At 42.6% G+C, this 24,753-nt stretch overlaps 8 protein-coding genes across 8 annotated transcripts; 5 read left to right on the forward strand and 3 right to left on the reverse strand.

Annotated features, from left to right (window-relative positions):
• Window positions 1-420: 420 nt before the first annotated feature.
• Window positions 421-7,452, forward strand: mahj (LisH and WD40 domain-containing protein mahjong). The gene is made up of 26 exons (XM_065482097.1): window positions 421-664; window positions 798-944; window positions 997-1,124; window positions 1,179-1,323; window positions 1,374-1,520; window positions 1,571-1,698; window positions 1,751-1,911; window positions 1,963-2,363; window positions 2,416-2,592; window positions 2,649-2,782; window positions 3,158-3,296; window positions 3,353-3,729; window positions 3,782-4,024; window positions 4,082-4,326; window positions 4,379-4,518; window positions 4,575-4,802; window positions 5,113-5,216; window positions 5,269-5,433; window positions 5,493-5,697; window positions 5,754-5,825; window positions 5,877-6,110; window positions 6,163-6,372; window positions 6,484-6,682; window positions 6,736-6,890; window positions 6,942-7,086; window positions 7,140-7,452. The coding sequence occupies exons 2-26, from the start codon at window positions 810-812 to the stop codon at window positions 7,301-7,303; spliced, it is 4,581 nt and encodes a 1,526-aa protein (XP_065338169.1). The 5' UTR covers window positions 421-664; window positions 798-809; the 3' UTR covers window positions 7,304-7,452.
• Window positions 7,453-7,899: 447 nt separating this feature from the next.
• ND-B14.7 (NADH dehydrogenase (ubiquinone) B14.7 subunit) lies at window positions 7,900-8,588 on the forward strand. Its single transcript, XM_065482103.1, has one exon. It carries the CDS (start codon window positions 8,011-8,013, stop codon window positions 8,509-8,511), a length of 501 nt encoding a protein of 166 aa, XP_065338175.1. The 5' UTR covers window positions 7,900-8,010; the 3' UTR covers window positions 8,512-8,588.
• LOC135938463 (ubiquitin-conjugating enzyme E2 T-like) lies at window positions 8,571-9,691 on the reverse strand. Its single transcript, XM_065482104.1, has 5 exons — window positions 9,521-9,691; window positions 9,325-9,444; window positions 9,194-9,263; window positions 8,931-9,135; window positions 8,571-8,814 (listed from the first exon to the last, which is right to left on the reverse strand). The coding sequence occupies exons 2-5, from the start codon at window positions 9,431-9,433 to the stop codon at window positions 8,701-8,703; spliced, it is 498 nt and encodes a 165-aa protein (XP_065338176.1). The 5' UTR covers window positions 9,434-9,444; window positions 9,521-9,691; the 3' UTR covers window positions 8,571-8,700.
• A 1,601-nt stretch (window positions 9,692-11,292) lies between these two features.
• spdo (sanpodo) lies at window positions 11,293-13,763 on the forward strand. The gene is made up of 3 exons (XM_065482101.1): window positions 11,293-11,936; window positions 13,237-13,357; window positions 13,428-13,763. Exons 1-3 carry the CDS (start codon window positions 11,589-11,591, stop codon window positions 13,664-13,666), a joined length of 708 nt encoding a protein of 235 aa, XP_065338173.1. The 5' UTR covers window positions 11,293-11,588; the 3' UTR covers window positions 13,667-13,763.
• A 476-nt stretch (window positions 13,764-14,239) lies between these two features.
• LOC135938460 (uncharacterized) lies at window positions 14,240-16,520 on the forward strand. The gene is made up of 7 exons (XM_065482100.1): window positions 14,240-14,291; window positions 14,547-14,773; window positions 14,830-15,039; window positions 15,096-15,213; window positions 15,571-15,891; window positions 15,946-16,256; window positions 16,310-16,520. The coding sequence occupies exons 2-7, from the start codon at window positions 14,553-14,555 to the stop codon at window positions 16,455-16,457; spliced, it is 1,329 nt and encodes a 442-aa protein (XP_065338172.1). The 5' UTR covers window positions 14,240-14,291; window positions 14,547-14,552; the 3' UTR covers window positions 16,458-16,520.
• Window positions 16,521-16,526: 6 nt separating this feature from the next.
• Window positions 16,527-17,677, reverse strand: LOC135938464 (uncharacterized). The gene is made up of 3 exons (XM_065482105.1): window positions 17,470-17,677; window positions 17,036-17,419; window positions 16,527-16,980 (listed from the first exon to the last, which is right to left on the reverse strand). Exons 1-3 carry the CDS (start codon window positions 17,650-17,652, stop codon window positions 16,546-16,548), a joined length of 1,002 nt encoding a protein of 333 aa, XP_065338177.1. The 5' UTR covers window positions 17,653-17,677; the 3' UTR covers window positions 16,527-16,545.
• A 128-nt stretch (window positions 17,678-17,805) lies between these two features.
• LOC135938457 (FK506-binding protein 5-like) lies at window positions 17,806-20,804 on the forward strand. Its single transcript, XM_065482098.1, has 6 exons — window positions 17,806-18,025; window positions 18,078-18,567; window positions 18,624-18,818; window positions 19,585-19,750; window positions 19,798-20,522; window positions 20,582-20,804. Exons 1-6 carry the CDS (start codon window positions 18,004-18,006, stop codon window positions 20,727-20,729), a joined length of 1,746 nt encoding a protein of 581 aa, XP_065338170.1. The 5' UTR covers window positions 17,806-18,003; the 3' UTR covers window positions 20,730-20,804.
• Window positions 20,742-23,642, reverse strand: LOC135938459 (probable cytosolic Fe-S cluster assembly factor CPIJ010948). Its single transcript, XM_065482099.1, has 7 exons — window positions 23,447-23,642; window positions 23,311-23,388; window positions 23,001-23,256; window positions 22,589-22,945; window positions 22,310-22,529; window positions 21,101-21,258; window positions 20,742-21,034 (listed from the first exon to the last, which is right to left on the reverse strand). The coding sequence occupies exons 1-7, from the start codon at window positions 23,513-23,515 to the stop codon at window positions 20,811-20,813; spliced, it is 1,362 nt and encodes a 453-aa protein (XP_065338171.1). The 5' UTR covers window positions 23,516-23,642; the 3' UTR covers window positions 20,742-20,810.
• Window positions 23,643-24,753: the final 1,111 nt, after the last annotated feature.

Genomic DNA, 24,753 nt, shown 5'->3' on the forward strand with positions numbered 1-24,753 from the left:
AATTAATATGAACATATTGATCGATCGGCTCTTGAATTCATTTGAGCAGCTGATGACCATATTTATGACATTTTCATATTTAAATGATTTTGTATTTTATGAATTTTGGTAGTTAAAAATGCATAAAATCAAGTTGATGTTATGTTATTGAATACAATCCGTAGCTCTCTTCTGACGTGTAGGAGATTTCCCGGGTTTTACCGACAAACTTTGCTCCTGTTAACACTGTCGACCACACGGACCAATCACAAATAGCTACTGGGCAACCTAACAAACTTAATATCGATGTATTTAATCAAGAAAATTCTGTAACCTAAGCCTAATTTATTAAATTAAACCATATAAAATCAATAATTTCTAGCACTTTGCTATGCTAAAGAGTAAAAAAAACTTGGAAATTAATATAATTTTACAAATGCGCAGTGTGTTTGGGTTGGCAACCCTTATTGTTGATGATTATTGAAAGCATGGTGCCTGTCGTCGCACGAGCTGAAAATTTCTTGGACCAGTCTTTCTAATTTTTCCGACTTCTTGACGTTATTTTACTGCTAATTAACTACATATCACAGTTTTCAACAAAATATTGAAAGACTCGTTTAAGTGTTTGACCAGCAACAGCGCGCTTTAAGCATCGCTTTCTGCATAACCAACTCGCGTGAAACCGGTAACGTAATTAAAATACACACAGTTAATATTCTAAATATGCTATGTACTTTTTTCTCCTTATATGCATAATATCAATACATTTGCCATACTTGTACCATTTCTTGCTGATGTCAATGTTCTATACTTCGCAGGATATAGAATAAATGCCACTCGACGAGGGTGAACCGAACGAAAACAACCTGGGGAATATCATCAACCCTGTGATGTTGATCAGCGATGATGAAATGGATCTAGATAGTAATGCCGGTGGTGATGATGCGATAGCAGTCGAAGATGATGTAGATATTATTTCTAATTAAATTAAATTAAATTTATTTATTTACTGTATAGCATGGTGAATACAGAGACGACAACGGCGACATAGTAAACAACCCAGCTAGTGATTTGAACCACTTGATAAGACGATGGGAGATTGATCACTCGGCCAATGGATATGACCCTGAGCCCATCATCACAATGTATAGTATCAAAAAACGCATCTTAAATCAGACTGTGACCTGAATATTTTCCAGGATTGCTGAGTTGATCGAAAAGCAGGTTGAAGCTTTTCAAAAGATGGACCCGGATCCATTTGACGAGAGACCAACGTCCAAAATGAAGAGCGATCTCAATACTTCCTATAAAATTCTGTTCAGGAAAGAAAATCTAATCACCAAGGTGAGTTGTTGGAGTGAGTGTTTAGCTAGTGTCAAAAATGTGTATTACAGGTGGTCAACGACTATGTGAGGGAAACTTATTGGAGTAACCTGAACATGGGAACTAGAAATGACCAGAGAACATTTAGACTGAATGTTGCGGCTTGCCGGCTGCTCTTGGGCATAATGCCAGGGCTTCAGTTTGACTTTCTTTTCAAGGTACTGGCATTGAAATACACCATGTTAAGAATTTAACCAAACGTTTACAGCCCGAAGCCATGTCTCCGGTGCCAACTTTCATCAAATGGGCTGAGAAGGCTGACGAACCGCTAAGAACTTACGCAACCGGCCTCTTGGGGATATCCATGCACTTGGCAGATATTGCTGGCACCCATCGGTAAATTGAAATTCAAAAGTTTTTTGCGAAATTTAATTTTTATTATAATCAGGGAAGAAAACTCGAGACTAGTTCCTATAATGATAAGCAGGTTGAGATCGTTGCAAGAAGAATATTTGAACAGTCTCAAGCCGAAAGAGGAGTCGGTTTGCACGCAGAGACCATTTGCCAACCTAGGTGTTCCTAAGGGCGACGAAGACAAAGGTGTTCAAGGTACTGTTTGTGTCTCAGCGCTGAAAAACGTAGCAAATAAACATATTTCAGAAGAAGCGACGAAAGAGAATGGAACTTTGTCTCCCTCGCTGCTGTCTTCTCCTCACTTCAATGACGTTCCTTCGCCTTCAGCCACGCCCCCTACCACCCCAAGCAAACCGATAGAGCTCGAGTTAGGGGTGCTCCCTCTGCAAGACACTCCTCTGCCCAAATCTTCATGCTTGCGCGTCACCCCTGCTCGGGTTGTCGGCTCTAGACAGAGTTCCGAAGGTTTATTTGGAGCTGGCCGCAGTGTTCCATCAACTTCGGGCGCGGTGAACGAGTGCAGCAACTCGTCCTGGGCCGAGATGGAGTCTTTCGTCATTGGCTCTTTCCAAATGCACCCGCCAAACTTAATTACAAAGCAGATCCTGATTCTGCGCTACTTAACCCCAGTTGGGGAGTATATGGAGGTTAGCGCTTTTTTTATTGCACGATTTTTCGTCTGATAAAATAATCTCGCAGTACGTCGCACATGCATACGAACATAATGCGCTGGAGATGGTGATGAAATACGTCAACCTGAAGGAGCATCAAAACGCCAGACTGGCTTTCGAGGCGTTAAAATACCTGGGTTCTTTGCTTTGTCACAAGAAATTTGCCACTGAATTCACCAACTCGCAAAAGCTTTACTACATGAAGGTAAATACTAATTCATATTTAACTGAGGAGTGCTCAAGAAAATCTATTATACCTAGGCATTAATGGAGATTCGAAGGCCAAGTCTGGCTTCCTGTGGCGTGGCTCTGTGCCTTTACCATTTAGCATACTGCGAAGAAATTATGGAAAGGGTGTGTCTCCTGCCAGCCGCCATGGTTAAAAATATCGTCAAGTAAGAAAAAAATCATTTTTCAAAGTTATCATATTTTGGGGTGTTTCCTCGAGAGGTTGGGTATGTTCTGCCATTTAAAATTTTTGTTTGAATACCACACTGTTGTTAGTAATGTAGATAGATGTTGAAATAACTCAAAAATCTAATTTAAGTGCAATGATTCCGTGAACATCATTTGAACTTGTGAACGCAAAAAAAACCCCGTCAAATTAACGGAAAAGTACATTATTTTTGTGACAATCAAATAACGGTGCTCAAACACAAATATAATTTATTCTTCGATTCAAACACTAAGGGCTCGCGCAACTGGTGGATTGGTGTTCAAATTTACTCAAGAAAGTTGTTCCTTGTGTCACAATTTGCTCTAATTTTCAGGTATGCATTGTGGCTGCTGGAGTGCTCACACCAATCAAGTCGGTGCCATGCTGTAATGTTCTTTTACCTCGCCTTCCCGTTCCAAACTATTCTGGAGGAATTCGACAGGCAAGATGGTCTTCGCAAAGTCTTCAATGTTGTAAGTGTCTACAGCGTATTTTTGTTATTGTTTTAAACACAATCTTGTTATAATAGGTTAGCACAATGGATCTGCTGAACAAAAATGACGGAATCAATGATGACGATGATGAAAAACACGCCGCAAGACAAACTATCAGACACGTGTTTGGCTGTTTGAAGCGCTACTTTGAAACGCACCTTGTTTTGCGTTCGCGTCAGCTGCGAAGAAACAATGTCCCTGGTCTTCCCGGAACAGCCATCAGGTCTAACACTTCAGTATTGAAACCCATCAGACCAACCGTGGAGGAAACCCAAGAGTGCATTAAGGCGTTGATGGCCGCAATGCACATCCACACTAAATGGTCGCCGGTCGAAAATTTTATGGAGCTAGGCGGTGTCACACTTCTGCTCAAAGTCCTTGGCTATACTTACGAATGGAACTTTTCTGGACGGTAATATCCGCATTTAGATTAGACATAACAATTAAAACTATTGAATTGCCAGAGGGGAAATGGTGAGAAACGCCCTGGACGTGCTGGCTGTCTGCACCGTCTGCGCCAAAGCACGATTACTGCTTTGCGAGAAAGTGATGCTGCCGGAAGACTCGTTGGCGCCAATGGGCATGAAACTCATTCTTGGAGCCGCTGAAGGAGAGATTGTCAAGGACGCTGACGTCCAGAGAGCAGCCCTCTACGTCATTTGCAATTGCGTTTGTGCACCAATGCACCGCGTCGGCAACTATCAAAAGTAACAGTGTATTATTTAAAGCTTTTAATATAACTCTTCACACTTACTCCTGAGTAGAGTCAGCTCTAGAAGAACGCAACTGAATGAGGCCAGCGAGGACGTGCTTACGAAAATGTGGGAATCGGTCCGTACAAATAACGGAATAATGGTGCTTCTAGAGTTGCTGTCAGGGAAGGGACGCCTCACTGATGCAGACTCCCTGAGAATGCTTGCCGGCCAGGCTCTGGCTGGTCTTGCTAGAAGCGACACCATCAAGCAAATCATCAGCAACCTCCCACTGCTCACCAGTGGACAGCTTCAAAGTACATTATCGTGCCTTGTTAAAATGTTAAATGATAATCAGTCGTGTTTCAGTACTAATGAAAGACCCGATTCTCCAAGACAGGAGACAGGAGCACGTTCTTTTCCAAAAATACGCCCTTCTGCTCTTAGAAAGGGTCTCTGGAAGTTCAAACTGTAATGAACTCTCCGCGTCTGTGGCCAATCTCCACAAAGTAAAGAACACCATTGCACTCTAGATCATAATAATAACTAAATTTCGACTGTTCAGGCCAGTGTTGTCGCGCAAACTAGAATAGAGTACAACCGGCAAGAGCTGAACCAACTGATATACCAAGACTTGGTGAAACAGGGCCTTACCAAGACGGCAAACATGCTTCTGGCAGAGGCCAAATTGCCTGATCCGTCCATCTCCACGCCTACCACTTCTAGACTTGCTCCAGCCAGTGTTTTGACGCCATCAAGCTCTCACCGACAGTCAAGCGGCACTCCATCATGGGTAACTGACTCCGAAAATTCCAGCTTTTTAAAAATAATTTGTACCAAGCCGGTTTGAACGGTTTTTAGCCTGCTAAATTGGCTAAAATGAAGGAAGTGACAAATTAAATCAATTCAAATTTAAAAATCACTTCCACCTTGAATTTTAAAATTTAAGAAATATTTTTAATCATAACTTCATCACCAAAAATGAAAACCCATTTCAGCCATTAATTCAGACCAACTTAAAAAAAGCCTTTTAACTACCTCAAAATTCGGAACATTTCGGAAATGCCTTCTTCATCCCACTAAAACTAAAACATGCTCTGCAGACAAGACAAACTCAAACCTCGCCAGTGACACCGAAACAACTGCAAATCGACGTCAAAGAGGGAGAGCAGATCACACCTTTTAAATTATCACTGCAGTCAACCAGGTACGAATTCTTGCTGAATTAATCCACTTGAGGACTAATCAATGATCTGCAGAAAAGAGCACATGACGTTTGGAACAATGTCCAAGGCAGATGTACCAGAGCAGACCCTGGAACCCCCGAGTTTGACCTTGGGCGGCATAATTACCGAATACCTGAAAAACCAACACGCACTCTGCAAACATCCTGTCGCCACGTGTCCACGATTCGACTTATACAAGTGTGTTTGATCTAGAGTCTTTTTTGCAACTGAATCTAACTGCCAACAAAAATTTTCAGGCCCCACAGGTGTCCCGAACCCCACGATAGGACAAAGTTTGACCATAATTATGCGGTGCGGTATACAAAAAAGGCGCTTTGGCCTCCCTTTGGAGGTTCTGACGGTGCTAGGCTGAACAGGAAACTCATCCACTCGAAATTCTGCCAGACTAAATACTTCAAGCCAGGAAACGACGAGAGCTTCTACACGTCTGTTGCATTTTCAGCAAGTCAATTACCGTTTTTAACATTTTTATTCTGAACGCCTTCCTCATCTTGCAGCACAGCAACACAACACTCTTCATTGGAACCTTCGAAGGAGATGTTAGACCTGTCAACCTGATTCTAGGAGCTGTGAGTTGAAGCTCTTGGAGGGCTTCCGTTGTGATTTATTTGAATTTGTAGGAAGAAGAAATGCTTGTGCAGTGCCATGAGAGCTACATCTCCCGCATTGAGCTGAGTCCGTCTGATCAACTGATGCTCACCTCTTGCACCTGGCACCGACCGCTCTCTTGCATGTTCAAGTATGACGTCAACAGTTGGAGCAAAGTGTATTCATTCAGCGAGGATAGCCACGTCGAGTTCAGCAGGACTGCTCCTTACAATCAAATAATCGGCACTAAAATGGAGACGGCAAGGGTAAAAATGGCATGAAAGCTGAAACAAGCGCACTCACTCATTTTTGGTTTAGATTTACGACGCGGAAACAGGCAAAAAGGTCCTGACCCTGAATCCAACCATGTCGAACAACTACACCAAAAACCGAGCCACATTTTCTCCTACAGACGAGCTGGTCTTGTCGGACGGTGTTTTGTGGGACGTTTCCTCTGGCAAGTCGATCCACAAGTTCGACAAACTCAACCAAGCCCTCTCAGGCGTCTTCCACCCCAATGGACTCGAGGTATGATTGTTTTAGACGTTTCAGCCAGCCGCTGCCTTAAATCTTGTGGCTGAGACCTCTAGATTGTTTCAATTGGATGGAGTAGAGTGTAATTAATTTTTTCTGTCACAGATTCTTTCCAACACTGAGGTTTGGGACCTGCGCACTTTCCATTTGTTGAGAACACTGCCAGCTCTGGACAAGTGCGACCTGCATTTCACCAAGACCGGAGATGTCCTTTACAGCGTCAGTTTTGAAATTGAGAGTGAAGATGAGGTCACCTATGAGTCTTCATACAACACAATGGACGCCACCAATTACTCTAGCATTGGTAAAGTCTTGCCAATTTCAAACCTGCCCCCATTTAAAATAATTGAACTCTAGCCACCATTGATGTCAAGCGCAACATTTACGACTTGGCTCTGGCCAACAACGGATTCCAGCTGGCTCTAGTTGAGAACGTTGGGCAGTTTGAGTCGGTAAACGAGTCATCTGTAAGAATATACGACATTGGCCGTCACCGACACGATGAGGATGAGGTTTGTTTTCCCCATATTGCTTCAGTGCACAGGCTAATTTGAATACCACAGGAGGCTGTCGACGACGAGGAGCCCTTGGATGAAGACAACAATCAGTCCTCATCTACCATGTCTTCTGATTCTGATTCGAGTAGTGACGACAACAATGATGGCGATGACAATGACGATAACGATAATGCCATGAATGCAGTCAGAGGTAAAGCATCAATTTCCGTCTGCAAAGGAGCTTGACACTATTTTTTCTATCAGCAGGAATGGCCGCCTTGGCGAACATTATGGACTTGGCCCGCAACTCAAATGACAGCAATAGTGGCTCCAATTTATGGAGCGAAAATGAATGGGATACCGCCTCCTCGGTGACTGACTCGGATGATGATGATGACGACAGCACAAACGACACTAACCGCAGCTAAAAATTTGATGCTTTGTCCTTAAGATCTTGGAAAAGACACATGAAAGCTAGTTGTGCTGTTCAATCTTGCAGATCTTTTAAGAATTAATCAGCGAGATGCGTTATTTTGTATGTGATGTATATACATTGTATAAAGGTCTGTGAATTGTAGTTTTAATCAAATGTTTTTATTATATCACCTACACCACTACAATAAAGTGGGTCAATCCAATCTCGACGACCTCTCTGCTTCTGGGGCCCTAGCTTACAAGGAGAACGCGCATTATATTATAGTAATAATGTTATGTGCGGATTTAGAGCCGATTGAAAAATTAATTAAACCTTACCAAAGTTTAAAAGCTTGAATTTTACAAGAGCTAAAAAATAAGAAAAAAAATTAAATCTGCACCACAAGCCGTCAAATTTTCTAAGTGAAGTTTTTCTATCAGAAAGAGATATGTATAAATAATATTCTTAAACAACTGCTATCACAATCAGGGTAATCATTTGCCGAATCGCCGAATCTCGACACAACAACGCATTGATTTATTGTTCCGCGAATTAGGAAAAGAAAACTAAATTTCGCGCTTGAATTCAAAAAATGATAATTTAATTCGATGCGCCACCGCTAGAACATCTGAGTGCCATTCTCGTTTTCAAAACACGGTCCCTGCTGCCGAAGAAAAGTCTGCAAAAGCGTCCCAATTGGACAGCAGGAGGGCCGGCGAGATGGGCTACCAATACTTCGACACTCCGCAGGGCAAGGACTGCGACAAGAAGTTATTTTTCGCGACGAAATACGCTGCAGGCGCGTCGGCAGTCTACTCCTTCTACGACGTCCTTATGTTTTCTCAGGTCAATGGTTTCGCACCCACGATGGCCAGGTTCGCGTTCAACGCCTTCCCCTTCGTGGGCAGCGCTGCCGCCTTTTCGGCCGTCACCTGCATGTCGGCCAACTTCCGCAAGAAGGATGACCTGCTCAACTACGTCTTCGGAGGACTCGCTGCCGGCGGAGTGATCGGTGCCTGGAAGCAGAAGGCGTCCGTCGGACTTGGCTCCGGAGCTCTCTTCAGCCTCGCTGGAGTGGTCATCTTCTCCTCAGTTGCCGAAAACTGGGACTTCTTCCCCAAAGAGCCCATCCATAAATTAGTGTCGCCGGATCCATTTGACCATAAGAATGACTACTCTTTCATTAAAAATGACGCCCCGAAGAACTGGGTTAGCAAGTAAACGGAACCTTGTTTGATGCATTAATTATGTAGGATGTAAATATGGAAATAATAAATCTGTTTCGAAAAATATCTAAATTTATTCGTATATTTTAAGTGACAAGATTAACCTTTGAGACGAATTTTAAGTTCTGTTGAAAGTAGCAAAGGAAAAAAGAAGTTGAAAGAAGGGCAAGAAATCATTTTAACGTTAGCTATCTATTTCGGCGTCGCAAGAAGCTTCATTTCTAGGCACAGCGTGTTTTTCAGTCATTTCTCTTGCTTTCTTGTCGAATTCTGCTCTGTTAAGCATGAATTCCTGAGCCTGGAATCAAATTAATGGTGATTTAAACTTTTCTACCCCATTAATCAATATTTTCGTTTGGTTATTATTAATGTGTTGTTAAAGGAAAGTAAAAAACATAAATGAAAAATACTGACAATATCTGGCATGAGGCTGTCGTTGGGGTTGGCATGTTTGAGCAGCATTCGGATTTCGGCTACAAGGTCGACAAGCATGATTGAAGGACTCCAATCTCCGGCTGGAGGGATTTTAAGGCTTTTCAGGCAAATTCGACCAGCCAGGTCCACATTTGGATGGTACAGGGGAGTGATGAATCGCACGACGGGCACGCCAAAAGGGTAACTGAAAATTGCATGAGTGCATGGTAATAAAAATTCATAACACAGAACACAGGACTCACTTGTCAGGAATTTTTAATTCCAACTTGAAAACTCCACTTTCATAGGGTGTTCCTTCAACTCCGGTTATACCTGAAAAATAATATTAGAAAATAAAATGCAAAATAAATAAAAGGATTCTTTTCAGTCTTACTTGCTTGAAATTCGTCCAAGGAATCATTGACTGGACGGAGGAAAACACCAGGACGGGTTTTCTTCTCCATCATTTTCAGTTCCCGGTTCAGTCTAGCAAGCTTTGCCATTTTTGCAATCACTGAAAAAAGAAAAATGAGTTTTTTTATTAATAAAAAGGATAAAAAGTGAGACAAAATGTTTAGTGTGTATTTTACCAAGTATGTAATGGCACTAACAAGGTGGAGTCCTCACTGTCTTCAGTCAAACCCAAGGCCTTCAAGGTTACAGCGGGTTTCAGCAGCACCTTTAGAAAAATGTAAACAAACGCAACAGGAACCAAAAATTCAAAAATTAAAGTCCAGCTGCTCGTGCTAGCACAACACTGCACAACACGAAGGTTGCTGATTTGCTGGAGCTGGGAGCAAGAGAACGCGCGTATTTCCATTGCGCATGCCTGAATGAATGCTCCGCCTTAACTCTTGATTTTTCGTTCAAATAAAATTGGCAAATTGGATCGCGCACTAGAAGGAAAAAGTGTCGCATGATTCTAATTTGAAATAATATATTGTTTTTATATTTAATACCTTATGTTGGAAAATATTTCATAGGTAGAAGATTTGAAAAAAAATTTCTAATTTTATGCCAAATATATAATCTCAGGAAAAGAAGAAAGGAGAATATTTGCCACAATTAAAGAAGAATTAAGTTAACAAAGAGAATATAAAAAATATTATATTCAAGTGACGAGAAGAACACGCACCCTCTTGAAAACAGTAGGAACTTTTATAAAGTATTTTTCGTATTTTTAAGCTCTTAAAAAAACACGCGGTAAAGTTTTGCTATTCAAATTGAGATGGGGTAAGCATCCCTAAATCCTTTAGCTAGTCACGGAAGGGGTAAATATGAGTCTAACGGTGGGTAGGTTTTGCAATGCTAGAGATTTAAATCGTGTATTTTCGAGCTTTGAAAATTTCAATTTTTCAAGAACAAAATAGCACAGCACTCTAAAATTTTCACATAAGTTCGCACACGTCACAGGAAAACGTTGAAGCCGTATATTTTCAATATTCCAAAATCCTGAGCTTACTTCCAAAATTTTAATTAGAAACTAAAATTAACAGTGGTGACCTTGACCTAATAGGACATCAAATTTGGTGCGTGGGGGATCAAATATGCGAATTCCTTTTGGTAGTTAGTTGCGATTTATTGAAGTCCATAATTTAGAATTAGACCCGGTAACGTCTTCGGGTCCAATAATTGCATATTCGCTGCTCATTCTAACGCTCTCTGGCCATAGTAGCCGCTCAAGCGAGCAGAAAATCCTGTAATTACTACACCCGAAGACGTTTTACCGGGTCTAATTCTAAATTATGGACTTCAATAAATCGCAACTACCAAATAAGGAATTCGCATATTTGATTCCGCTGGACCCCCACATTTGGTCCGAACCGCGTGAAATGGAATTGCATCAGGTCCTTTGTATTGCTCAGTTTTTATTGGCTTGGTTCAGCGGAGACTGGTATTTTTGATCCAGAATTAAAATTGAAAGATTAGCAATCTTCAAAAATTGATTCATTTCAGTTTGCCAAACACCATGCGACCTGTGACACATCATCAGGGATAAAAAATGAATTAAAACTTGATTTTTTTCTAGTTTTGGATCTTTAATAATTTAACTGTTTGTGCTGCAGGAAGTGTTTTAGGCAGTCAAACTTATGAAAGGCCCCAAGAGCACGTGCCATGCACACCATGTGTTGTGCAGCGCGAGCGAGCGGAAAAAGACGTTATAACTGCACACAATAATATCACATTCATGAGGAAGAAAACGACGAGAGGGTGGCCGCCGCGAACAGAAGCCACCCGCCTGAGCATGTGGCACGTGCCCCGCCGTCCCAATCTTCCCGCACCTGGAGCCGTGGCTGCTGCTGCGGGCGCGCGTATGCGAGAGAGAGAGAGAGAGAGAGAAAAGCCGAAGAGAGCTAAAAACAAGCGGGCGTTTCAGTGCGAGTGCGAACCGTGAAGCGAACGCGGCAGCTGCAACGGCACAGGCCAAAGGGGGGTTTTAATCGCGCCGGCCGACGGGAGAGGTAATTCGATCGAGTGAGTACGCACAAACTACCAGCGAGTACGCGCGGAAGAAAGGAAGGAAGCAGGAAGCCGGAGGGGAAATGATTTCAATTCCCCTCGTCCGGTGACAGTCGCAGAGTCGTTTGCGGCGTCACCAGCATTTTTGCTCTTGCGTCCTCGGCGATTTGAATGCGCGAAACCTGAGAGGGCGCAAGCATGGCCATCGGAAGTCCCAGGGCGCTGCTGCCCCCGGAACCCCGCACGCCGCCGCGCTCCGCCTCCAACTCGATCCGATTCTCGCGCATCCACCCCGCCGCCGAGCCGCCTCCGCTGCCCCCGCGCCCCTTGTACTACACGCCGCGCAAGCTGCAGATTCCGGCACCCCTGCTGCCCTCGAACTCCTCGTCGTGCAGTCCGCCGCCCACACCCTCGAAACGGGCCTCCTGGATTTTGGCCCAGGTGCCGCCCAGCCAGTCGCCCTACTCGGTCCTCAACGCCTCCACGGTCACCATGGTCGTCTGCGGCACAATCCTCATCTTCCTCTGCTTCTTGGGCATCTCGGAGGTAACAGCAAACATTTTAGTCAATTGTCTGGGTAAATTGGTACATTTCTGGAGGGCTTAAAAATTGTTAAAAACTCAACATTTTTCTAAAAAAAGGTCGTCAGTTAAAATTTTGTTTCTGCCTATTTCACTTCACAAAAACCGTTAGCGTTTTCCCCGTATATCTGTAACATTTTTCAATTATTTACTATAATAATTTGAGGAGAATCGCAACCATAGGAAAGCTTCAAATTTTTCAATCTGAACTTAATAATAAAATTGAAGGTTTCCATGCTAATTAATTTTTTACGCTTCTGCATCGCTAACAATTAAATGCATCATATGTAGCACACACGTAAAGTATGCAACCGGCAAGACGCTTCTGCAAAGCGCATTGCTGTATTTTTTCTTCTCACTTTCAAACCATCTTAGCGTCAATTTTTCCATGAAGCAATCAATCTGGGCCGAACTGGCCTGTCGCGGACGTAGCTTTCGCCTTGGCGCCACCTTGATCCTACCAAATGAGTTGCCCTTTCGTGCCCCCCAAACCGTTAAACTTCTTGCTCGATAAATAGGGCGTTCTTGCACGTTAAATTGAATGTTTTGCCTGATATGAATATTATTTTGTTGGTTTAAAACCCGTCCATATTATTAAAATTGTAATATCTCTATGCTATAATTTAGCTTATTATAAAATAAAAGTTCCCAATTAAGGATGGAATGGATAGGCAATTTAGTTGATTAGAAGGCAATAATTAAATACCAAACTCAATACTTGTGCAATTATTGATGAACAAACGTGGTGACCAGATGTCGGTAAAATAACACAACTTGGTCAGCCAGAAGAAAATAATTTATTTTGAAAATGTAAAATACCGTGAGAAAGGAATAAAGACAGTATACACCTGCAAACCTCAAAAGAACCCAAATTCGACGCGCACATCTGGTTGATTGTATAAACAACAATATTAGTAGAGCCCTAACTAAAAATGATTTTCTTCTGGCTGACCACGTTATGTTATTTTATCGACATCGGATGTTCATTAATCATTGCACAAGTATTGAGTTTGGTTCTAATCAACTTAATTACCTATCCATTCCATTCGTAATTGCGAACATTTATTTTATAATGAGCTAAAATAGCATAGAGATATTACAAAATTCCTAGAATTTTGTCCCAATGACCGCAGCTCGCTTCAAAGTCAACTCTCACAATCAGAACGGATTAATTTTTCCGCGTTGAGGAGTTTTACTAAAAAATCTACAGTTAAAAAAATGTGTTGTTTTAACAATAATTTGATGAAAAAATCTCCAATTTTCAGAGCGGACGCCTTTACTTCTGGGACTTGGGCCTATTTTGCGGCTCAGCTTACATAATAATCGGCCTTCTAGGGATGCGGACGCGATACTGGACCACCATGCCCAACAGGAATTTTCTCTCAGGTATGACCTTAAAACTTGTCACAGTTTTTACGCTGTTTTAACTGGACATAACTCGATTTTCCACCCGCAGGCTACATCGTGCTGGCGGTTTTGAGCTTTCTGATAATGAGTACCGTGCTGGCGATGCTGGTAGTCAGGGTCAGCAAGGCAGACGCAAACTCGGTGATGGACCTGCTCAGCGGGGCGGTCTGCGGGATCACTGTGTTGACCGTGCTGATGACTCTAATCGGCTTATGCTCGACTAGGTGCTGCAGGACGTCGCCGCCAGACAACAGAATCGAACACTGTGCCGAAGGACTCACTTTGTAGATGTGCTTTTGTACAGAACGAAATCAAAAGTCAGTGTAAAAGTGCCTTGATATACATATTTGTAAATTTTTAATTAAAACTATATTCCTTAAAATAATTTATCTTTCTTTATACTGAAAAAATCAAAATTATGATATTAATAACCCGATGCGTGACGCCTGCAGTGCTTATCATGATGTGCTAAAAGCATTATTTCACCAATTAAAAATATGTAGACCGTGCGTTTCCTATTGGCTTAATTTTAGATCGCTGTCGCATCAATCTAGAAAATCAAATGACATATAGAGGCAATAAAAATATAACTGAAACGGAAACGCAGCGTGGAATCTAATGGCCATTCATTTGCCTGCGCATTCATAAATTTTCTTGAGCAATTTTACACTCCTTATGTCGCGATTCAACGAGAGAGCATTACAGCGATGGGTTGGAAGCGCGGTATCTGCGCACCTCTGATGACCCCAAAGCTACTCATTAGAGCATTGCGACGAGATTTTTGAAGCAGAACTAACATGCGACATTACCGCTTCTCCGCCCAAACCATCATTCTCGTGTTGCGAATCTCCGTCAACTGTGGCAGTCATCGAGGTCTGCTACTCCTGTTCACAACTACTGCTCTCCAAATAAGGTATTGGATGCGGGCTCTTATTTTAAGATTTTTTTTTTGTAAATCAAACACGAGAATCTTAAACTATATAGTTACAATTTTTTATTCATTTTATTCATGCCATCGTTTAAGCTCCAGAAGATTCTGCTAACTTTTAAATACTATTTGTATTTAATTTGTTTTGTCTGAAGGAAATCTGCTGCACACAAGCACAATTAACTCACGAGGATTAATAGACGAAAAAAATTATTTTATTAAACTGTCTGCACTTTCTAGGAAAATATGAAAACTCGGATTTTGCTATGGATATTTTTCGCTCCCTGCATTTGGGGCATGGGGTCGAAATACCGGGCAGAGATGAAAAGCGCCTTGTTGAACAGCGACTTCATGCCACCCGGACTGCTCATTCAGCAATCGGCAGCGCCTAGTCCTTTGGCTGTTTTAGCCCCAGCTGCCAACTCGTCGACCGTGTCAGGTGCACTCAACACAATGCGATTCCACAGGCAAGCCTTTGAATTTTGTATAAAAAAATCCAATTTGGTGTCAAAATAATTTACAGGAAAATGATGAACGAGTATTTGTGCCGCGGTTACATGGCTCAAGACATCTTAGACCAGCTTCAAAAAGACGCGGAAGAAGGGTTCGATAACGAGTTGAACGATCAGCCAACGGATAGGTTGCAGCGGAGAGGGGGCCAAAGGAAAAGCAGCCGGCTGAACCCTCTCCTGAAGGACGAGGGATCGTCGAGTTACAAAGATTGGCTATCAAGGTTGACTATTTTTTTAAAGATATAAATATAAATAAAATTATGTTCTTGGTTTTCAGGAGTGCTGTTTTGGAGGATATTTACCGGAGGTATGAGCACTTGGGCGAAGAAGACGAGGAAGAGCCCGACCTCAGGGAGAGAAACATGTCGGACAGGGATGAAGACTATGACGCGGAGGTGAGATTTCCTTTAAAGCCCGCAAAAGGTTCACTCAAACTTATTGAGCCATTTGTGAGCGTGACGCAAACTGACAAGAACGATTGATTCAACCGTTAACATTCGCGAGACTGAAGACGAAAAATTAAAAAAAACTTACCAAACTGTCCCCCTTTTCAATGGGTAAATTAAACTTTGCAATTTTCTCAACCTTTCGCAATTTTGAGGTGTTGGTGATCAATTCTTGTCTGAAATGTTGCTGCACACTATGTGCCCCGAGCCCTGTCCACAAAACGCCAAATGTCAAAGTTGAGTTGTGGCAAACACAAACACACACACACGTTCGGCGTTTTGCGTGAATTGCGCACGCTGGTGCAGGTGACGGGTTGGGCAATAGATCAACCTCTTCAAACGAGGAACGCTCCTCATGGGGCCAAGCAGGACCAATACTCGAGACAAAACTACCCGGACGAAGACCCACGTGACTTTGGCGGCGAAGAAAACTGGGACAACAGCAATTCTCACCAGGTGTCCGATTGGGAATCGTCTGGCCACGGGCATGCGGGCGCTGCGGCTGCGGCTGCTGGCAGTGGACTCCAGCTTGGGATCGGGGACATGTACGACGTGGCCCTCACCGCGATAGCAATCCTCGCCTTTGGAATTTTCATCTTGAACGTCTTCCTCGGCATTTTGCTTCCAGTAAGCTTGATTTTTATATTTTAAAGCATTTTTTAAAATTCTAATTCATTTCAGACTTCATCAACGAGAACGGTCGTCATCTCGAATTTGACCCTGCCGTTCCGAAATCGAGAAGGTGGAGTGGAATTGCCACTCACTAAACTGAAAGCGGACGACGAGGAGAAGACGCACGAGAGAATTGCGAGGTGGGTGTCGGAGGAGCCTGAACCAGAGGAGTCGGAGGAAAGTGCTGCACGACTCGCTTTGATCACCATAAAAGCTGCGTTGCGCGGACAACCAAAGTGCCTCCAATCAGCCTTGTGCACGGGAAACAAAGTGGCGAGAAAACTAGAAGGCAGTGCAAAACTCTGGATTCCAGTCTGGAGGTATGAAACTCGATCGGGCTGCTTGGATCATTAATAAAATCGGCGCTTTTCAGCCTTGGAATGAGCTGGTTGGGGAGACGAGGCGGAGGAGACAAACAGAAAGCAACGTCCAAGCTTTACGCAGGGGCGCTGGAGAATTTGAGAGCAGCCACCCTTGGCTTAGCAGGCGTCAAGTGTTCAGAAATATTTCCACCGTGCTAATAATATTCGGCGCAATGTAAAAAGTGTACATTTGGACAAAAATAAATACCCGCGTGATTGTATTAATACTATATTTATTTTTGCGGTACTACTCGTTGCTTTTGTCCGGCTTCGGACGAACGTAATGGATTTCCTTTGTGATGCGCTCATACTGGACATATTTAATGTTGTTGCGGTCCAGAATTCCTTCAGTGGCCCTGCTGACTTTGGAAGCAAAGGGCCCTGCTTCGTATGCCATAACCCGCTGCGATTCCTTGTCTGGATCTGGAAACTCAATTAATGGCTCTGGATGCTGGGCCACGACCATTTTTTTCCGATTCGGAACCGATTCCTCCTCGGTGGAGCTCGTATCCTCCTGCGACGAGATGGGGACTACCCTCCCAGGCGACATGACTGATTGTGAGACTGGTTTGACGATCTCTTCTTTCCAATTATAACTGTCAATTGGTGGGTCGGCAAAACTGTTCAGTTTTTCATACGCGTCAAATAAGTTGCGAAACAATACCTCCTCAGGCTTGACAACCTGTATTTTAAATTTTAAGGTTAATTTTTATAGTATCATGGAAACCCCTGCTCACTGTTTTCCAGCAACTTGTTGCTTCTACGTAATCAGGGAAGCCATTGAGTTTGCCCCAGTAGAGCACTCGAACCACGTTCCTTCTGATGGCAGTTGGGTCGAGTTCAGTCGGCGGAATATTGCTCGCAAGCTGAGCCGAAACCGCGATCGCCACGTAGCCAGAGTCAACGTCCGAACTTGAAGAGGGGACGTCTGACCTAACGATGGCCTTGGTCAACTCGAAAGGTTGCAGGTTATAAGCCTCAAGAAGCCTGGTGGTGATGGCCGTTGTGTCTGTTGACTCGTTGGTGTTGTACTGGCTGATTTCGGTTTTGCCGTCGTTGTAGCAACAAATCCAACGCGTATGATTATCAAGCAACAGAAAAGCGTGACGCTGTTGCTTTACCTGCCAGTCGAAATAAATTTAAAATTTTTTTCATGTGCAGAAAGAGTTACCTTCCACTTTGCAGGCAACGAGTCAAGGCAATATACTTTCATCCCTGTGAACTTAGTTATGAGCTCACACATGCGGGCCATCTGGCCCAGGGATAGGGGCTCGCCGCCGAGAATGGGGCCTACATCATCTGAAATTAGGCAGCTCCTCCGCCTTACTACGCTCTGTTTTCGTCTTCGGACCATGCTTGCCCAATTGGAATTTTGCAAATTTTATCAGACTTGATAAAACTTGAGAAAAATCAACAATAGTTAATTTCACTGATTGTTAGAGCAACATTCAGATTTTTATATAACAAAAAAGTCGAGTGCCATTGGATTTTTTAATAATTTGAGAGGAAAGGTCGCTCTCGACAGTTATAAGTGGATGTGATCATTATTTCGAGTAGAAATATAGCGGATCTGCACGCGCGATAAGTTTCAAGAGCGACTGCAACTGGTGCTCAGTGAGCGTGCACAACTAAAAGTCACTTTTGTTCCCCAAACACCCACCAGTTTCCTTTCAAACTTTACATTGGCTTGATAGAGCTTCGAAAGATGGAATTGCGGCTGATATTTCGTAAGTAGAGAGATACTTCTAGTTTCTTATCTTGATTGATTTTAAATTTTAGATTTTCTTGGGGTGTTGATTTATCTGACGGAAAAATGCCGGTTGGAAGAGACCACCACGGCAAAATCAAAACCAATCTCATTCGTAAGCGCATTGAATTCAACAAGTAACATGACGGCAGAAACGAATAGAAAGCTTCAAAAAATAGCGAATATTACGATTGCCCAGTTTCTGAACAACCAAACGAGGCACAACTACTCCATCAGCGAGCTGCTGGAACTGAAGGAGCTGGCAGACTCGATAATGGGCCCCGAATCCATAATTCCTGATTTTGTCAAAAAATCAAACGCCCATTTAATTACGCTTCCGTCCGTTACAATGATAAATTTGGCGAGCGCAATCCTCAAGAGCGACTTCATGCCGGTGACGATTATGCAGCCAACTACTCACAGAAAAACCAACGAAAAACTAGAAAAGAAGAAGGGTGAAACCGAAGAGAAAATAACGAATGCAACAATGGACGAGGCGCTGGCCACCATGAACTACCACAGGTATATATTCCTTCAAATTTAAAATTGTTTTTTCATAAACTGTCCGAAATGTGCAGGAAAATGATGAATGAGTTTCTGTGCCGAAACTACGTCGCCGAAAGCATCCTGGACGCCCTTGAAAAAGACGCGTCAATATTTACAGACTACGACACAAACGAGTTTAGCGAACGAATGGGCGAAAGTGAACCAGAAATTGCCGCAGAAATGATAGCAGACTTAGGCTCTACCAGATACCAAGACTGGCTCGAGAGGTGAGAAATTTAATTAGTTTTTAATTTACAAAGGAACCAGAGTACGTTCCGCTCTAATGTGCAATTCCCCCCCCTCCCCCCTCAAAACGTACAAGGCTACAAAGACTATACAAGGGATCGATACAGGGCAATAGCTGAAAATTATTGAATTGTTGCATGCAATAAGCAAAAAATAGTTCTAAAATTCGCAATAACCAAACAAGGATTCCTATTGCAAAATGTTTCAAATTTTCACTTAAATTTGCAGCGCTCGAACAAATTTTCTTGGCATATTTCGATTCCTTTTCGAGATCTGTACAACAGCGTGTTAAGGGAAACTCTTTTCTTGTGAAATAAAATAGGATTTCAAGTAAGGAGACAGTCCTCACCATTTGAAAAGCATGCTAACGTTGCAGACACTTGTCTAAAAAATGTACACTGCTATACTTAAATCAATTTTGGCTTTAACTGAATCCTAAGGGATGAGTTCATGAATTGGCAACATAGATATTCCAGGAATTTTTAGTATCAAATCCTCTTTAATTCAATAGCTCTAATAAATAAATAAAAACATTGCATTTTAAAATTGATTTCCTAAAAAAATTGTCAAAAAGAATGCTAATTTAAACACATTGGACTGGTGGTCCATGTAAACATCACAAAAGTGAACTTATTAGAGGAAAAAGAGTTGCATGTCAAAGGGGAACGACCTTATGAGGTTGGTTTACTGCTTTATGATCCAGAAAATAATTCATGCACATTCTCCTCTACTAATTCAAAATTTTAGGAGCACTGCTCTCACTGATGTGTACAAAAGCTTGGGAGGATTTGAGCCGAATCCTTATATTGTGAGGCCGATCAGTCCAAGTGATCTACCCATAATCGAGGAAAGGAAAAAGTACAAAGATGAAGAGGACGACGAAGATGACGAGGAAGACGATGATGATGATGAGGTAAAAACTTTTTTCTCTCTCAGCAATATTTAATTAAAAAAATTAAGGACGAGAAGAAAAGAAAGAAGCCGTCAAAAAAGAAGAAAAAGAAGAAGAAGAAGAAGCCTAAACCAGATGCCGCCGATGCAATTGAAGAGGAAGAGGAAGTCGAAGAGGAGGACGACGATCATGATGCGGAAGCCGGAGACGATATTTTGCAAGTGGTCGACACGCACGTGCTACATGGCGGCCAGCCATATGAAGACAGTGACCCTGGCTGGAACATCTTCAGGTTCGGATTCGTCGACTTCTACGACTCAGCTTTGACAGCGATTGCCTTCCTGACGTTTGGAATTTTCACTCTGCAAGTATTCATCAACTTAATTACCAACGCCAATGCACCGAAAACCGGCATTCTGGTCAACAACTCAACCTCAGCTCCGCCGGTGAACAAGAAGCGTTCCTTGAGTTTGGAACAGATTAAGATAATCGAGGCGACTGAGCAGTTACCGAGATCAATCACCGAAAGCCCGTCGACAACAGAAACGCCGACGTTTGAACTTGTTTTTGGCGTGAGTGTAACTCCAAGCATCGACTTGGAGCCAGTCAGGGAGGAGCCGCCGGTACAGAGATACATTGGACCTGAGGAGGTGGTGGCAAAGTTTGCTCTGGTCACCATTCGAGCAGCACTCAACAAGGATGAGCCTCGCTGCCTTCACGCCGCCCTCTGCAGGGCCAACAGGGCCTCTTTACAGCTCGAGGGACCGCCCAGACTGTGGCTGCCCATGTGGAGGTGAGAATTTTGAAAACATTTCAATCACAGTTTTTAATTTTTTTTTAATTTTTACGCAGCGTGGCTATGAGCTGGCTGGCTCAGAGAGCCGGAGGAATCCCAGGGAGCCAAGAAATGATTGCAGGGGCTTTGGAAAACCTGAGGGCATCGGTTTTAGGATTGGGTGGCGTTAAATGTGAAGTAGTGTATCCACCTTGTTTGCATTGAAAGAAAAGTAGGAACAGATTTACCTTGTAAATTTTATTCAACTGTAAAAACAATAAAATATCTCATGTCTAACAATCTTGTTCACCACTTAATATTCAGAGCATTTGGAGTCATTTCCACTGCATGGAATTCCATGTGCAAGTCATCATCGGACATACCTTTGGCGAGGGACAAAACATTTGGGTTGCTCTCTACGTTCGGTCTCGTAGGCAGTTCAGTCTTGTATCGCTGGTCCAGGTGCGCCAGAAGCTCTCTCGACTGGGAGGCTTGGTCCGGCCGACACTGGGCGCCTCCATTAAGACAACCTGTAATAAAAAAATAGGGGCAAAGCGTTTTATTCCAACAATGAGGGAAGCTGCAAATTATAATACCTCCAGGGCATGCCATCACTTCGACATAATCGTAGAGGCATTTCTTTCTCTTCATTTTCTGCACTAGATTTTGAATGTTTCTAAATCCGTTGGCCACAGCAAATCTCAACACGATTTCGCCGTCCTTTTCCAAATTCAACTCTTGCAGGTCTGGATTTCTAGAAAAATAGTATTTAAGATTAGATAATTTATTTGATGTCTCTTGGCGGGGTACGTTTTTCAAAATCGGACTATTTTTCAAATTTAATAAAATTCCGCCAAATTTTCGGAAGTCAAATTTAAAAAAAAAATCCCAGTGAAACGAATTTTCCCTGATATGCCGCCTAGCCATCTCACCTAGGCATTAAATGTAGCAAGTTTTGTCAAAGTCTTATCAAAATTGTTGAATCAGTGTATTTTATACAGTCGAAATTGTCGGATTTTACGACAATTTATCATGAATGGCTGGTTACCAATTCACCATGTATCTCGCGATCGGGGTAAAAATTTGACACCTCAAACATTTATCTTGGAACATACTGAGACAAAATACGAGCCTATCCGATCAAAATCCTAGGACTACATAGAATTTGAAGTTTAAAAAACGTGATTTTTGCACTTTCTCCATTAGGATAACATGGGAAATCGCAATTTTTTTCAAACGGAGGAAACTTGAAGGGTATTACCAACCCCATCGAACGCGCAGGTCCAACGCCGGTCTGGAAACCGATTTTGAGATTTTTTCCCCCATAGAAAAAATAAATTTTTTACGATTTTTCGGCTTTGCGCGATATTTACTGGCAAAAATGGTTTTATTTTTGTTAAAATTCGGTCGTTAGTCCAATCGTCAACCACGAACCCTCATTGGACACATCTCGGGAAGAGCTTTGACCTGCGTTACTCAAACGACCTTTTTCAGGGTACCCCGCAACCTGAGATCCGCTCCCATGCCGGTTGCTTTTTCAGTAATTTCAAGCACATTTGGCGATGCTCGACGACGATTATATACCCTTGCCTTCTTGCCTTTCACCAACCTAACTCCGGTCACGCGACCTGAGATCCACCCCCGAACTGTTTGAATGCGGTTTTGACAGCGCTGTCTGCAAAACGCCCCTCTGGAGGCCCGAAGGGTCCAAGCCATTTGTTTAGTGTAAATCATGTCAAAATAAAATTTTAAAAAAAAATCTAGCAGATTTTATGCAAGCCTGCTACACCAAAAAAATCACTCACCTTCCAGGAATGTAGTTTAGTGTGTCAGGAGTGATTCCAAACAACTGTTGGCTCGCATAAACAAAAACACTCTCCGCAAAGCCGCCAGAACCAGAGCCCCTTGGAGTTGATAGCTGTTCGACAGCGCCAGTTGAGTTTGAAAATGGAATCGGATCAAGCTCAATTGGGTCATAGTCCAGCAGAGTTTTGCTCTCGTTCTCAAACATCTGCTGCAGCTCAACTGGTTTTAACACAGACAGAGGTTAATTATAATTTATTAGAGTTGGAGACGAATTTTACCTGCTGTCAAAACGCAGTCGACGTCTTTCTGATCGTCATTGGCAAAGTCAGGCCTGGACGCCTCGAGTTTTCTGTCGTAGCAGGACATGAGGGTGATGTGATACATCGGCTTGCCTGGCTTCTTCAGGAGAGAGCCGGCCAGTTGCTGAGGAGACTTGACACTGCTCAGGTACGGCAAGAGCCAGGAACCGTGTGTTTTCTCTGCGTAGCACACCCAGCCAGGGCAGGCCGAGACCAGCACAGGCACCTGGCCAGTTTGCTTCTTGCGCAAGAATTCCTTTTGGCACTCAAGCAAAACCAAATCCTCCGCCACGGACAAGTCGCACACCAGGTCTGCTCCCAGCGTTTTGAAATAGCCTGCAATTTATTCATGTTCTAGAAGTGTGGTTTCGTAGCTTGAGGCGAAATTCACCTGAAATCCTGTGCGCTGCTTCTAAAGCTCCAACGCTGTACTTGGCGGCCAGAGATAGGACCGCAGTGTTCGAGATGGACACTAGAACAAGTTTCCTCCTGATCTCCGGCAACTCAAAATTTTCAGTGAGCACCCGAAGGACTTCTGGACCGCTTTGCTGAGACACTAGGACGGTTTCAGCCGTGGTCACGCATCCACTGCACGCCAAACAATCGCTTAAGGTGATTTCAACTTTTTGAAGCTTGCTTGACTGGCCCTAAGGGTTGGAAATATTTAAGTACAGAAAATTTGAATTTAGTTGCAAACTCACCTCATCAATTTCCATGCTTTTGGAACGGTCAGCGCCTGCTTTTACTTTGCGATCGACTTTCACAGGTATAATACATTCCTGGATGTAGGTAAAACCCATGTAAATAAATTAACAGCTGATAAAAACAAGTATTAACCTGAGAAGGAGTGATGAAATCATCCAAATCGGCCAATTTCAGCACGCCACTAAAGCCTGGAGTCGTCATTTTAAGGCGAAAGGGACTAAAGCCACAAATTTAACGCCTACACACGTGCACAATCTCAAAATCAGCAAAGAATTGGTTAAATTTCAAGAAATTGGATGCTGGCAAAGGCTCTCACTCAGATGAAAGCATGGGATGTCAACAAAAGCACGTGACCTGTGACGTCATACAAGTTGAGCCGCTAAGCGCGAGGGGAACTTCGACGCGCGACGACGAGTGGAGCGAGTTGCATACTCGAGTGAGCATAGGCGCTAAACTCACTAAAAAATCGAACAATCGGTTGGAATAAATTTTCTGGATATTCCAAGAATAAGAAATAATTATTAATCATAAAGAAAATAAATCGGAATCACATTTCATTTAATCGTTATAGAAAAAAACTAGTTTAAGATATTTTTTAAAAAATTTTCATGATATTATACCTACATTTATTTCCTTAAATTCGCTTTATCTTGAACAAATTGCAGATAAGGCAGTCAAATTTTCCTAATTTTGTGTACTATGTACGACAATTCTACAAAATGGTTTATCCAAATTAAATAAAATAATTGCCAGAAAATGAACAGTTGGGTCTGCAATTTTTAAATTTTCGTTAGAGCACCATCCTGATATTTTGATACATATGTAGTTTGGGTGCTACAAAGGTGTCGAAATAACCAAGTTTGCAAGAAAAATCTAATGCAGTTTTCCGGAAAATTGGTCTGGAATTTGGAGAAAAGGGCCTTCCAGCGTTCAAAAAACGATAATTCGAGTTCCAGCTATTATTATTGTTTTATATTACTTGAGTGCGGTATAAACTGTTGCCTTAAGTGTTTGTAACATGCCTAGAAATTTTCAGGATGGAGAAACTTGTAGTTTTAGAGATACGAAAGGGTCAAAGGTTGAAAAACGGGCTAAGGTGAATTTTAAGAAAATAAAAATTGCACGATCAGTTGATTTTTAACCCACGGAACAGGCTCCTAAGGTCAGACAAGTCCATACGAACAGGAATGAAATCGAACCCTGGCGTTAGGGTAGCCCTCAAGCGATCGATATAATGAAATTCACACATGTAGCCACTTTAAAGTCACCTGACGGACTTTGTATTGCACACCGTTGGAACGACCAAATCAATAAATAAGAGCTTTGAGAATTAAGAATTGTAGATATTAAAACAGGGCCATTATGTTTAATTCAACCTTTATTTGGAATTGTGAAAATTGTTAATGACTCTTTAGTAGACCTACCGGCACCTTCTAGTA

This window comes from Cloeon dipterum, chromosome 3 (genome assembly GCF_949628265.1).
Source record: "Cloeon dipterum chromosome 3, ieCloDipt1.1, whole genome shotgun sequence".
Taxonomy (NCBI): domain Eukaryota; kingdom Metazoa; phylum Arthropoda; class Insecta; order Ephemeroptera; family Baetidae; genus Cloeon; species Cloeon dipterum.

Excerpts from the sequence above, each read along its gene's own strand:
- mahj (XM_065482097.1), top strand. The coding sequence starts at position 810 with ATGCCACTCGACGAGGGTGAACCGAACGAAAACAACCTGGGGAATATC. Across the intron at positions 945-996 it reads CGATAGCAGTCGAAGATGAT|CATGGTGAATACAGAGACGA; the intron begins GTAGATATTATT and ends TTTACTGTATAG. Across the intron at positions 1,912-1,962 it reads CGAAGACAAAGGTGTTCAAG|AAGAAGCGACGAAAGAGAAT; the intron begins GTACTGTTTGTG and ends AACATATTTCAG.
- ND-B14.7 (XM_065482103.1), top strand. The coding sequence starts at position 8,011 with ATGGGCTACCAATACTTCGACACTCCGCAGGGCAAGGACTGCGACAAG.
- LOC135938463 (XM_065482104.1), bottom strand. The coding sequence starts at position 9,433 with ATGGCAAAGCTTGCTAGACTGAACCGGGAACTGAAAATGATGGAGAAG. Across the intron at positions 9,136-9,193 it reads GAATTAAAAATTCCTGACAA|TTACCCTTTTGGCGTGCCCG; the intron begins GTGAGTCCTGTG and ends TGCAATTTTCAG. Across the intron at positions 8,815-8,930 it reads ACAGCCTCATGCCAGATATT|GCTCAGGAATTCATGCTTAA; the intron begins GTCAGTATTTTT and ends ATTTGATTCCAG.
- spdo (XM_065482101.1), top strand. The coding sequence starts at position 11,589 with ATGGCCATCGGAAGTCCCAGGGCGCTGCTGCCCCCGGAACCCCGCACG. Across the intron at positions 11,937-13,236 it reads GCTTCTTGGGCATCTCGGAG|AGCGGACGCCTTTACTTCTG; the intron begins GTAACAGCAAAC and ends TCCAATTTTCAG. Across the intron at positions 13,358-13,427 it reads CAACAGGAATTTTCTCTCAG|GCTACATCGTGCTGGCGGTT; the intron begins GTATGACCTTAA and ends TTCCACCCGCAG.
- LOC135938460 (XM_065482100.1), top strand. The coding sequence starts at position 14,553 with ATGAAAACTCGGATTTTGCTATGGATATTTTTCGCTCCCTGCATTTGG. Across the intron at positions 15,040-15,095 it reads TACAAAGATTGGCTATCAAG|GAGTGCTGTTTTGGAGGATA; the intron begins GTTGACTATTTT and ends CTTGGTTTTCAG. Across the intron at positions 16,257-16,309 it reads CTCTGGATTCCAGTCTGGAG|CCTTGGAATGAGCTGGTTGG; the intron begins GTATGAAACTCG and ends GGCGCTTTTCAG.
- LOC135938464 (XM_065482105.1), bottom strand. The coding sequence starts at position 17,652 with ATGGTCCGAAGACGAAAACAGAGCGTAGTAAGGCGGAGGAGCTGCCTA. Across the intron at positions 17,420-17,469 it reads CGTTGCCTGCAAAGTGGAAG|GTAAAGCAACAGCGTCACGC; the intron begins GTAACTCTTTCT and ends TTCGACTGGCAG. Across the intron at positions 16,981-17,035 it reads CAACAAGTTGCTGGAAAACA|GTTGTCAAGCCTGAGGAGGT; the intron begins GTGAGCAGGGGT and ends TTTAAAATACAG.
- LOC135938457 (XM_065482098.1), top strand. The coding sequence starts at position 18,004 with ATGGAATTGCGGCTGATATTTC. Across the intron at positions 19,751-19,797 it reads AAGACGATGATGATGATGAG|GACGAGAAGAAAAGAAAGAA; the intron begins GTAAAAACTTTT and ends AAAAAAATTAAG. Across the intron at positions 20,523-20,581 it reads CTGTGGCTGCCCATGTGGAG|CGTGGCTATGAGCTGGCTGG; the intron begins GTGAGAATTTTG and ends ATTTTTACGCAG.
- LOC135938459 (XM_065482099.1), bottom strand. The coding sequence starts at position 23,515 with ATGACGACTCCAGGCTTTAGTGGCGTGCTGAAATTGGCCGATTTGGAT. Across the intron at positions 22,530-22,588 it reads CGACTGCGTTTTGACAGCAG|TTGAGCTGCAGCAGATGTTT; the intron begins GTAAAATTCGTC and ends TGTTAAAACCAG. Across the intron at positions 21,035-21,100 it reads AGTGATGGCATGCCCTGGAG|GTTGTCTTAATGGAGGCGCC; the intron begins GTATTATAATTT and ends TTTTTATTACAG.